The sequence below is a fragment of the Mauremys reevesii genome, linkage group 6 (assembly GCF_016161935.1).
Source record: "Mauremys reevesii isolate NIE-2019 linkage group 6, ASM1616193v1, whole genome shotgun sequence".
Lineage (NCBI taxonomy): Eukaryota > Metazoa > Chordata > Testudines > Geoemydidae > Mauremys > Mauremys reevesii.
Genome location: NC_052628.1, coordinates 45280364 through 45293616, shown reverse-complemented (window position 1 = coordinate 45293616; position 13253 = coordinate 45280364). Strand labels below are relative to the sequence as shown.

At 41.0% G+C, this 13253-nt stretch overlaps 1 protein-coding gene across 1 annotated transcript in view; it reads right to left on the bottom strand.

The window, feature by feature from the left end:
• Positions 1–4464: 4464 nt before the first annotated feature.
• The window catches only part of ANKRD31 (ankyrin repeat domain 31), a 135131-nt gene continuing 126342 nt past the window's right edge, over positions 4465–13253 (bottom strand). The window contains exon 26 of the mRNA XM_039544026.1: positions 4465–6115. Within this exon, the coding sequence (XP_039399960.1) occupies positions 5964–6115 (152 nt within the window). The 3' untranslated portion in view covers positions 4465–5963. The remainder of the gene's footprint in view (positions 6116–13253) is intronic.

The following is a 13253-nucleotide window of genomic DNA, read 5'->3' as shown; positions in this document are numbered from 1 at the left end:
GCTCTTAAAAATAAGAAACTGCTAGTGGGGCTATTGTTAATATAAACATATGGACGTTTTCTGAGCAAGCAGTTAACCAAAGCACCTCTGCATATTTCAGCCAATAAACCTGGGTAAGAGAGAGGTAATCTGAGATACTTGGACCCCAAGTCCATTTAACAATAAGTAGATGAGGAACAGGAATTTAAACTGGACTATATGGGATCTGGATGTTTATTACTAGCTGACTGGCTGCTGGACAGCCTACCTCACTCCAAGAAGAAGGCAAAATGGCATCAATCACTCCTGTCTTTTTGTTTCTATTTTTTCTTCCCTTAATTTCTTTCAATTGTTTAATTGTTAAGTTTTTCCTTTTGTCTCAAATTAGGACTTGAAAACCAGGGTGAAAAAAACACACAACTCTGTGACATAATTGTAACTGGTTCCTTCTTGTGATGCTGTCAGATTAGGTGCCAGCACCAGGGGCAGCTCTAGGAATTTTGCCGCCCCAAGCACGGCAGGCAGGCTGCCTTCTGCGGCTTGCCTGCGGACGGTCCGCTGGTCCCGCGGCTTCGGCGGACCTCCCACAGGTGTGCCTGCGAAGGCAATCTGCCTGCCGCCCTCGCAGCACCGGCAGAGCGCCCCCCGCGGCTTGCCACTCCAAGCACGCGCTTGGCGTGCTGGGGCCCGGAGCTGCCCCTGGCCAGCACATGCCAAGGCCCAAGGCCTCACAAAACACTGACAAATACATACCTGGGCACCAGTCTGGCTTACCTGCAGGATAGTAGAGTTAAAATAAAAATTAGTGTTATAAGAATGTGTTTAGTGTTTAGACTTAATAGAATCTTTGTAGGATGCTGCATGTGTTAATCCTACTTATAATATCTGTATCCCCTGGCAAAGGATAAGATTTTGTCATGGAGGTCACAGAAGTCACAGATTCTGTGACTTTCAGAGACCTCTGTGACATTTTCCCTTCACCTTCAGCCCTCTGCAGCAGGCCCCACAGCTTTCAGCCACCGTGGGGCTCGGGCATCAGTCATCCCCTCAGCAACCCTCCCCCATTATTTATTGTAAAAGTAACAGACAGGTCGCAGGCTTCCATGACTTTTCGTAAATTGCCTGCATCCTGTCCATGACTTTTACTAAAAATAACCATGATAAAATCTCAAGCTTACCCATGGTCTAAAGCAGGGGTGGGCAAACTACAGTCCGTGGGCCGCATGTGGCCTGTCAGACCTTTTGATCCGGCCCTCGAGCTCCATTGTCCTGCTCTGGCACTCCAGCCAGGGAGCGGGCTTGGGGGCTTGCCCCATTACGCCCATCCAGTACTCCTACTGGGGAGCGGGGTTCGGGGCTTGCCCTGCTCCGGCGATCCAGCCAGGGAGCTGCCTGCCCAGTGCTCCCACTGGGGAGCAGGGTTGGGCAAACTTTTTGTCCCGAGGGCCAAATCTGGGTATGGAAATTGCATGGCGGGCCACGAATGCTCATGAAATTAACAATTCAGAGATATTCAAATAAACTTCATATAATAAAGATACGTTTTAGTGGAAATAAACATAAAACCTTACTTACTATTATAAATATACCATCATAACAATGTATTATAATAATTAAACCAAACTTACCCCCTTTCCATGCCCTTTCTCTCTAGCCTGGATTTGTCAGGGGTCAATCATTGGAACTCATTCAGATTCACCAGCCCCCTGCTCTGAGAAATCTCCTCCCATGTAGGTGCTGACAGCCCATAACTTTGAAAACTGCCACTGAGCACTCCCATGCCAACAACTCTTTGTTTTATCCTCAACAATGGAAAATTAACACTACTAAAACATCAGAATCACCTAAGCCAACAAGTAGCAGGCACGTGGGCTTGCACATTCCAGGCTCTGATGGCGCCTGAGGCACATTTGGGTTGTGGAGCCAGAGTAACATGCATGTCCTCAAGCCCATCACGCAAGTCCTGAACACATGGGAGCGCCAGGCGAGTGGAGCAGGGCAAGCCCTCTCCCTTGCTCCCCAGCTGGAGCGCCAGAGCAGGGCAGGCCCCTAACCCCACTTCCCGGCTGAAGCACCAGAGCGGGGCAATGAAGCTCGAGGGCCAGATCAAAAGGTCCGATGGGCCGGATGCGGCCCAAGGGCCTTAGGTTGCCCACCCGGGTCTAAAGTTATACTGAGTGTTTGCATTGTAAACCTCTGTAATTGTATAACTCACAAACAGGAAAAGAAGCATTAATTAAAGTAAAGTGCTTATCCTGTACACAAGATGGCCCACTGAAGGCAAATGAGGCATTGTGTAGCACCAAAGGACACAGACAGACCTTGTTGACCGCATTCCTAACTCCCTCCAGGAAGGGGAGCCCTGTCCATGATCTCATCCCATAAGCTTGGATTCTGGGGTGAAGGGAATAAAAAAATCCCTGACAAGGAGAAACTTGGTCTCTTTCTGCTGTCTGCACTTTGAGAGGCAAAGACTTCTAAACATACACAAGAGATCCTCATGCTGTTTGGCAGAGGTCAGCCCAAAAGGACGTATAGAGCTGCTTATTATAGAAGTTTATAACACCTTTTTAAATCTAAGACTGTAACTCATTTGTGGGTTTATGTTTCTTCTTTTAATATTGTAAATAATTCTCATTTATTTTTGTAGTTAATAAATATTTAGTTTATTACAGGATTCGTTACAGACGTTGTCTCTTTGGTTTGAGATCTGGGTACAACTGACCTGGGGTAAGTGTCTTATCTTTTGGGACCAGTAACCCAAATATTATTGTGATTTTTGGTGTAAAGTGATCATCTATCACATAATCCTTCTTGCGTGGGTGGCAAGATAGACTGGAATGCCCAAGGGGACTGTCTGTGACTCCATGGTAAGACTGTTGTAGTGCTTTAGGAGTTCACATTTGTTACTGGGTGGGTGAAATCTAATTATAGAACTTACAACCAGTGTGGGTTTTCTGCCCTGCTTTTTGACAGTCTGCCCTGAGGTTGGCACTCATGGTCATGAGCCACTGCAGACAGTGTGATGTTTGTATCTTTGTCTCATTCAAAATTCACTCTCCCAGGCTCCATTGCTCATTCAAACTGTACTTTTGCGGTAAAACTTGAACTCTTAGAGCAATTTCTAGAGGTGTTTGGGTGTCTAAAGATGCAGAGACATACCTGGTGGGATTTTCAAAAGTGTCTAGATGCCTAATACCTATAGGATTTAGGTGCTCAGATGCTTTTGAAAATCCCACTAGGCATCTGTCTGCATTGTTAGCCACATAAATACCCTTTAAAATCTGGCCTTTACTATCCCATGTCTCTTGATTTGCTCTGTTCTCTCTGGGTAAAATTCATCCCTGTGCAGAGGGCCAGTGCACCACTTCCTGCATAACCCTTGTGCTAGCCCTCTGCACTGTGTGCATTTTATTCTGTCCTTCTTGTTTCTTGTTCCATTGACACTTCTCCCTTGCTTCCCTTCCCTATGCAGTTCTTCCATAACCTATGACTTGTGTTATTCAGGAGGTCAGACTATCGTAGTAGTCCCCTTCTGGCCTTAAAATCTATTATTCTATATTTTATTGTCTGGTCCCCAGCTACTTTCTTATGTTCCTGTCTCTCCCTCCCTATTCTTTTGTCAATCCCCTTTGCTTTCTTCCTCACTTATTTTCATCTCCCCTTTGCCTCCTTGACTCTTCCTGGCCCCTGAAATCTTTCCTTTTTTCCTTATATGAAATATTAACAGTGACCAGGGTATCAGCTGATTCCTCCTCTTGGAATTCTCCTTCTTGACTCCTCTGCTCTGCATAGCATGAGATGTACATTCATTCAGAGCATAGGAGAGGAGAAGTCATTTACTAAATAAGACGAGTCAGCCAGTTGCTGAAAGCAGAAGGGTCAGGAGGACTAGCCCCTACTGTCTGTCACCTAGGGTGTAATGCACCACATTAGATTCCCACTAGAACAGGGGTCTGGTGATCCTGCATGTATTGCACAGTGTCCAGGATCAACCGTTCTTCTTTAGTATGTGATTGTAAAGGCTTACATTTTAATGTAAAACCATAGCTGGAATGAAAAGTAAAGCATTTTCAAAGACATCACCCTTCTCATGTCCTATTTCTTTAAGTTATGAGAAGAGTATGGATTTGGAAAGTAGAAAACTAGGTTTACTAATGTTATTAATAGGTAGTTAGGCCATATTAATTTCTTGCTGTCAAGCTAACACCTTAACTCTATTACTTGCTTAAAGTGCACATGTGAACACTGATAAAAAAAAAATCAAAGAAAATTAAGCTTTTTTACGTTCACATACAGAATCAGTAAAAAAACAGCAGTTTCCAAATACTTTGCATCCTTTTCCCCTCACCTATGAATCAGCGTGTGATCTAATATTTTTGTCACCACCTCTCAATCGCACTTTGATCATGTGCAATATTATATTATAATTATTATATTATATTATTATACTGACTAAAATAAAGTGTTACTGTCAAGACCTTACAGTTTTTGTTAACAATTTTATTTAATACCTTATAACAAAGAAAACATTCAAAATAAACTGACAAGCAGTACAGTAGGTCTGATAGTCAAAGGTAATTTTTCAAATAAGATGGTAGCCTCCTCCAAACAAGACATGAACAATATTTGAATAAGCATTTATTTTAAACTGATTTTGCTTTCTATTCTTCTATTGTAGCAGCTAAGAAAAATGGTTTCTCTCTTTTCTGTGTGGAAACTGACCTTTATTAAATACCTACCACTCAAAAGCATTTAACTTTTTGGCTTCATGACAGTTTGTATTTTTTTAATCTTTAAGGCCTTATCAATCAATGACTACTAATGCATGACAGGGCACTGTATTAACACACTTCCCATTAGAAGCATCCCTCTCTTTCCCCTGTATCAAGTTCATGCCTTGATAGTCTCCTTTTGCCTAAGGCGGTATTCAACTCCCCTTCAAGACAGTAATTCACACCCCAATAACCATTACAGGCTGCCATGTTTTGGCATTAGTCTCTCACTCTGTCCCATTCTCTGGAATTAATAGTACTGGGTGTTACCTTTGCATTTTTTCTATTTCTTGTAATCCAGGGAGTGAAAGAGCAAGAATGCAGTTTGAATGCATATCACTCTTGTGGTAATAGTCAAATGTTATATAAATGGGGACGACTCAGACGTTTTAAAATTAAAACAAATACAAATCCTCAGGAGGCTGGGGCAAATTTGGAAGCTGCTGTTAGATTAAAAAAAAATAGTTATTTTACCAGTAAATTATCTCATTGCACTTTCTGCCATGCACTAGTGCTTCCACTGTCATTTCATATTGAACACATCTGGTAATCAGAGAAACCCCACATTTGAGAACTTCAAATGGATAAAATTTTGCTTTTACCCACCCTGCTCCCATTCCCTTCCCCCACCGTCTAGAAATGTTTATACATTTCTAGGTCATGTAAAGCAAAGCAATTGGCTATTTTAAAAGCTGTTTATCTTAATTTTTGCTTAACAGAATTGCTTATATTGGTACATGGACCTTTGCAGTCATTTAGGGTGGCATGTGCTCAAGTAGACTGCCTCTAAAGTTAGTTTCAAATTGACTGTCAGTGATGCTTTTATCTGGACAAGTGAGGAAATATTCAGCCCTTGTATAAGCAGGTATAATGCCACTGATGTCAATGGAGCTGCACCCACCTATGCCAGGACTGAGTATGACCGGAGGTGAGTGCCAAATTTATAAAAGGACTTTGCCTCTACACTCCCTTGTCTCAATAGTGAAACAAAACATGAATTCAGCATTGACAATTATCTTCAGCTGCTGCAAATTAAGTTTCTTGTATTAAATTTAGATACTGGGTAATATTTTAGTATATCTGATTTACATTCAGACTACCAGGCTAAAGAAGCTATTTTAATGCTAGTAACAAGGCAATTTAATTCTAAAAAGTCAGTTTTACTCTTAACTGATGATGAAGAAAAAATGTTATAAATCAGAAGAGTTCTTAAAATCCAAAATTCTCACATTCCACATAGAACTTCCAATGCTGATCCATTATATGACATGGCAGAAGTTCCTCATTATTTATTAATACTATCTCATTTAACTGAAGAAAGCTTCTGGAGTTTTTTACGGAGTCAGACTGGAGGGACAATTCTGTTGGGGGAAAAAAAGCAAATGATTAAAAACACTATATTAAAATAAGGTCCAATTATTCCCACTATTATTTATATAGGATCATAGGTGTGAATGACTCTTTACAGACATATAAACTGCGACAGATCCCATGCCCAGGGATCTTACAATCTTAGGCCCCGATCTGCAATTTATAGTGAAGGCACATTGCTGCACCCATTGACTTCAGTGGGGCTGTGCATGGAGGCAGTAGTGCACCTGTACATAGTAAATTGCAGTGGATCAGACCTAAGGCTCCAATACTTGTCACCTGAGTATGTGCAGGATTGGAACCTTCTTTAAAATGCATAAAGTAAAGGAGACTGGGTAACGGAGGGTAGAATTTGGCCTTATGAGGTTTAGTTTGCATTATTAAAAACAGTATCAATGTCACATTATAAAAATTCAACCATGAAAGATGAAGCAAGGCAGCAGTTCAGCAGCAGTATGAAATTTGCTGTTCAAATCCGATAGTCAGTGAACTGAGGTCTTTGGAAAGCTGTATTTTTTTATTTACTGTTTTATTTATCTTTTTGTTAAATATATTTGCATGCAATATCACAGCTGCATGTTAGAATATGTTTGATGGGGCTTCTGGACACAACTATCACTGAAGGAATAGGTCTTACAATAACAGCGCAGCTGAAAGTATTGAAAAGGGGCTGCACTCAAGCATAGCAGCTGCTAACCATGGCAGAGTTGTTACAGCTAGCAGTTGCTCTTAGGAGGAGGAAGAGGGTTGGCATGAGAATAAGAATAAGAGTGGCACCAGAATGAAAAGCTCAGTGTTCAGTCCCTATTAAAATGTCCAGGGCTCTCTGGGCTTGTCTTAACAGACAAAAGGGATGTGTGCTGGACTCTTCTTAGCTCAATATTTTAACATGATTAAAAAGCCCCATTAAGATGCACACTGACATCTGAAGGTATGTTAGCTGGCCATGTTGTAGCCTAGCCTCCCCTCTAGGCAACCACATGGCTTCAGATGTGTTAGTCTGCATCTTAATGGGGCTTTTCAGTTGTGGTAAGCTAACTTGATTGAGCTAACACAAATTAAACACACCCTTTTTGTCCTTCAAGACATGACTTCTGACAAAACACAACCCCATCTCACCCCACCCCCTCTGAAAAAAATAATGAAAGAAGGATCTTGCACAGTGTGAAAAATGGCGAAGCTCCTTTTGATTGCAATGGGACCAGGATTTCACTCAGTCCCTTAAAGATAATTCTTTAATACTAGGGAGACAAGGTGGGTGAGGTTATATCATTTACTGGACCAACTTCTGTTGGTGTGAGAGACAAGCTTTGAGCTTACATAGAGCTCATATTCAAAGCTCAAAAGCTTCTCTCTCACACCAACAGAAGTTGGTCCAATAAAAGATATTACCTCCCCCACCTTGTCTTTCTAATATCCTGGGAAAAACATGGCTATAACAGTACTGAATACAATTCTTCATAGAATCATAGATGGAAGGGACCTCAGGAGGTCACCTAGTCCAACCCCCTGCTTAAAGGGGGGCTGCTCCCTAGATAGACTTTTGCCCCAGATCCCTAAATGGTCACCTCAAGGATTGAACTTATAACCCTAGGTTTAGCAGGCCAATGCTCAAACCACTGTGATAGTCCTCCCCTCCCAAAAAGGAGTTTTTCCACCCCAGATGGGACTTGAACCCACAATCTTTGACTTTAAAAAAAAAGCCATTGGCTTATCTATTAGGCCACTGTGGCCCTTATCCTGAGATGAAGGGTGGGGGGAAGTAACCACCAATAAACAGTGCTTTAAGAAAAAAAGAATTCCAGGGACCAATCTTGAACCCACGGCAACAAACAGCCCAGACACAAAACCAACCTCACACAGTCTTTCTACACAATATGTTCATTTCAGAACACAAGACATAGAAGAACAAAAAGTACTAAGGATCTACAATCTGATGTCCAGCATACATTCATATACCCTGGACCCCAGGCAAGCAAACGCTGATAGCATCAAATAAGTTGTTTGTGTATCTCTGAAGAGGTTATTAAAATGCTGTTCTCACAAAGACCTTTACCAACCAATCTGTGAAACAGTAGGCAGTAGCTCCAGAGGGAGCCACTTACCTTCCTGACTATAGATAATGTATTAGAAAAATAACTGATAGAAACAGTGGTATTGGGTGAAAGTCACAAAGTAGTTTGAAAGAGATCATATTCAGACAGGCAGACAGCTGTTAACCTCAGAGGTAATTTTTTAATATATATAGGAACATAAAATCTGCAAAACAATCTGGAGCTAAGGGCTATTATTATTATAGAAACATAGGACTGGAAGGGATCTCCTGGGTCACTCTGAATAGTTCCCTGCTATATAACAGGTAACCCCATTCATGAATTTATCAAATTCTATTTTAAAACTAGTTAGATTGTTTGCCCACACTACTTCTGGTGGAAGAACCTCTTTCCTCTGATGGTTAGAAACCATCTTTTAATTTTCAGCCTAAAGTTATTCATAGCCAGTTTGTATCCATTTGTTCTTGCGCCAATGTTTTCTTTTAGCTTAAATAGTACTTCACTCTCCCTAATGTTTATCACCCAGATGTATTTATAGAGAGCAATCATCTCCCCTCTCAGCCTTCATTTTGCTAGGTGAAACAAGCCAGCTTTTTTATTCTCCTCTTGTAAAACAGCCTCCCCATTTCCCTGATCATCCTAGCAGCCCTTTTCTGCACCTGGTCCAGTTTGAATTCCTCTCTCTAGAACATGGATGACTAGAATTGTACACAGTATTCCAGATGAAGTCTTACCTGTGTCTTGTACAATGGCATTAATACTTCCCTCTCTAATGGAAATATCTCACCTCATACATTCTAGGATCACTTTTGCTTTTTTATGACCACATTATGTTGATGGCTTATAGTCATCCTCTGATTGACTAATACACCCAGGCCTTTCTCCTCCTGTATTATTTCTAGCTGATGGGCCCCCAGTTTATAGCAGAACTTTCGATCCAGCAGTAGCATCTCCATAGTTAAAATTGCATGAAATTTCCCATTATAAGGCTGATTTTGACCCCTTCTTCTAATTTGTTGAAACATTATTCCTTTCTCTATAAAATTTCCATATGTAGTTTCCAGCCAGAGAAAAACTTCTTCTCAAAGTTTGAAACTAATTAGACAAGGCATTTTTGAGATACAAGATAAATATCTCCAAATTTGTTTTATTCATTAATTACCAACATTAATTACCAGTACACATAGCTATTTTAAAAAAAAGTTGGGGGCTAATATTTTGAATGTAGCTGCTCGGAAAAATTAGAGTTCTGAGAACTCTATTAGGTTTTTGTAAGTGTTATAAAGTTCTTCAGAAGTTTTACAGAGCTTATAAGATCATAGTGTATGGATTGGAGTCTGTAACCTCTCTAAAGCAAATAGCTCTGGTTCAAGGAACTCTGGAGACCTTCTAAGCATTAGGAACTAAAGAGCTCTTAATGCAGGAACTGAGAATCTTATGTAGACATGGTCTGCAGCCTAATTTTTAGGCCTTTTAGAGTGTCAGGGAAAGCATCCTTTCTGAGCCCTTTATCTAAGAGTCTTCCCCAAAAAGCCAGGTTCTCTGCTTTAAATTGTCTAGTAGTTTCATGGGGCTCTAAGTTCTCTAAAGGATAATTCTTCACATACAATTGACAAAATATCTCAGGCTATGTATTGAATCACAGTTTTCCTTTATCCTTACTAACTCAAAGAAGTTAATTTTCCTACTCAGATAATTTATCTTTCATCTTCTCTGCAAACCAGAATGTATTTTGAGGGGTTCGTAGGCTATCAAGGTGATTGCCACTAAAAAAACCATTACTGAGTGCTTTAGGAAGATTGTAGGATGGTAGACCCAAACATTTTAGTATGTCCCAAGGTGGGAAGGTTTACCTTGCGGGGAAAACATCTGAATCTCTGCTAGTGGCCTGACAAGAAGTTCCTGGCCTGCTTGTTTTTGAAGCCATACTTGTAGGTCTGAAACCATGTGAGAAGGCTTTAGTCTTACCTGACAAGCTTGTTTGATTTACTGGTTTGTAGAACCAAACCTTTAGGCCAGAGACTGGATAAGGAGATAAATTTGTCAGACAAGTCCCCTGACTCTTCCTCAGGGCAAACAGCTGTCTCTATACTAGCTATGAAGAGTTCAGCACCTTATTCCCTTTGCTCCTCAGTTTATTTATTTCTTTATTTTAATTAATTTTTGAAGGATTTCTCTTTGTGCTAGCTGCTTGCTGTGACTGTCTCACAAGAGCATGTCATGGAAGAAGGAACCAGCCATTGGGGGAAGTGACAGCTCAGTGGTTTGAGCATTAGCCTCCTAAATTCAGGGTTGTGAGTTCAATCCTTGAGAAGGCCACTTAGGGATGTGGGGCAAAATCAGTACTTGGCCCTGCTAGTGAAGGCAGGGGGCTGGACTTGATGACCCCTTGGGTCCCTTCCAGTTCTAGGAGATTGGTATATCTCCATTATTATTTATTTATTGGTACATAGCAAAAAAAAACCCACTGCTGATGAACTGGTTGCTGCTTTTGTGTTTGGTGGCATAAAAAAACTGGAACCTATCCATTCAGAGATTATACTCTGTCCCTTTGCAAGTTTTTCTTTTAAAAGAAAAACTAAGGCTATTTTAGAGAAAATTTCAAGATAGACCTAAAGATATAAATCAATAATGCAACAGCATTATTAAAATGTTACAGTTATAAAGCCAAATGTGTGAAAATCAGAAAATGTGCATTTAAGGTTAAAACATAAATGTTTGGAAATGAGGAAATAGCTACTGTAGAAACTGAGTACAGTGTTCTAGCCCCTTTTAGAAAAGCATTTCTAAAGTCAAACCTTCTAAAAGTATAGCTAGATTTAAGTGGCCCTATTGAAAGAATTTTCTTCAGCAGTTAATGACTTTGAGTGCTTTGTGGTCAAACTCACACTAAAGCTAAAGTCCCACACTATCGGATACAGATTTTGTAAATTAAATGCCACCATTCTCTCTTTAATAAATCCAACTTGAGCTGAGTGGATAATTGAGCTGAGTCACTACTCTCTTTAGTCTCATTGCAATCATTTTAGAAATTAATTTACAGTCAACAATTAACAAAAAAAAGTAAGCCTGTAATATACACATTCCAAACTAATACAGCAGAGAGGAGAAGCTTGGATTGGTGGGTGGCTGCCTGAGCCTTCTGCCATCTACATTGGGGGCCACATAGGAGCAGGGAGGGAAGATGGGTGGCTTTCAAAGAGCAACTTGCTGTTTGTCAGTGAAGCATACACCACGGTGCATTTGCGGTGTGTATATAGGGCATGGTGGAGGTGGGGGCTGTATCTGCTTTACAGCATTCACTACCCATCCTGTCCTGTTCTCTGCCCCACCTTCCCACTATAGGGTAATTCACAACTTTCATGACTCATATTGTAAAGACTCATTGTAGTTCACACTAATATCAGAATGACCCTTCTATATAAATCAGGGAAATATCATTTCGTCTCCTAAGATTTTTTCCGCCCTGCTCACTAATATCTTTTCCATCTTTGTCTACAGCTATGAGTTTATATATGATTAGTTTATAGGGTTTAAACCATTCTTAGTATGTTTGAAGTTTTATTTTCATTTTGTTTTAGTTTTGCAATACAAAAATGTCCATTTCAGATCAGTATCTCCAGTAATTGAATGAGGGTTACTCAAAAAGCTTTTTCTTCTGTAAACAGAGCCACCATTCTCTGCTCATTTAAATCCCTACTGAAAACTCAACTTTTGCATGATGCCCACAATTTGCAAGTCAAAAATATCTATTCTTATTTTTTTATCTTCATATATTTAATTTAAAAATTGACTGAACTGAAAAGTTGTGCACACAGCTAACAAAATACAACTCTTGTACTTCTGTAATTTATTTGTAATAGGATTTTATACTATCCTGTACGTTTATCACTTAAATATATGACCAGCTTACAAATATTAAAATCTAACCTTAACATTTCCATAAGGTAAGGGAAGGATTATTATCCCCATTTTACAGATGATAAACAGAGGCACATTAAGTTCAAGTGACATGCCCAAGGTCATACAGGGCATTTGTGGCAAAGCCAGGGATAAAACCCAGATCTCTTGCATTTTAGTCCAGTACACTAACCACAAGACCATCCTTCTTCTCTAAAAACTTGTTCTTTTACCTTCTTCCTACTATATATCACCTCCTACATTCACTCATATCTAAAATTTAGACTAAGATCTTTCTACATTTTCTGAAGCACCTGGTATTCTTTTGGCACTACAAAATAACACTCTATAATAATACAGTCCCGAGAGGAGTAACAGATGTGAGACCTTTTTTATGGCAGAAGACCTGAGTGCTCCTGGACCTAAGTGAGGCTCTCTTGTGGGAGATGCCTAGGGCCTAAGTTACAAGTCTTTGGCCTCTTCTTCAATAGGTTGTGCTGTTGAATCCTCTAAAGCAGTGGTTCTCAAACTTGGGCCGCTGCTTGTTCAGGGAAAGCTCCTGGTGGGCCCGGCCGGTTTGTCTACCTGCTGCGTCCGCAGGTTCGGCCGATCGTGGCTCCTGGCTGCGGTTCACCTCTCCAGGCCAATGGGGGCTGCAGGAAAGGCAGCCTTTGGAAAATGCTGAACAATCACATACGAATTTGTAAGCCTAGAAGCTGAGACAGTGGGGGTTCTGAGCTGGTGATGCTTCTGCGTCACCACTGAATGCTTAGGCTGGCTTCCTGCTAGAAGACCGTGTGAAGCTAGGGCTGGCAATACGTACCAACCCGCAGGGTCTACATGGTACTCTCCCACATCCCATTGATTGGCTGAGGGCTGGCTAATATTTAAACCAGGAAGCCACCATGGGGAGTAGTCTGAGCAACATCACAGATTGCCTGCCTGCTTCCGCTCCAGACTCTAGAGTCTGGCTTCTGATCCTGGTTCATCCTCGACTTTGTTATTTGACCTCTGTCTATAACCTGGTGGCTGACCCTAATGTCTTAGTATCCTGAGCCAGTTCCACCCTGATCCTGCTATCTGCCTATTGCCTGCAACCTGGTACCTGACCCTGAATTCCTGGCATTCTGATCCCCCTCACTCCAGACCCCGCTACTTATCTCCCGACTGCAAT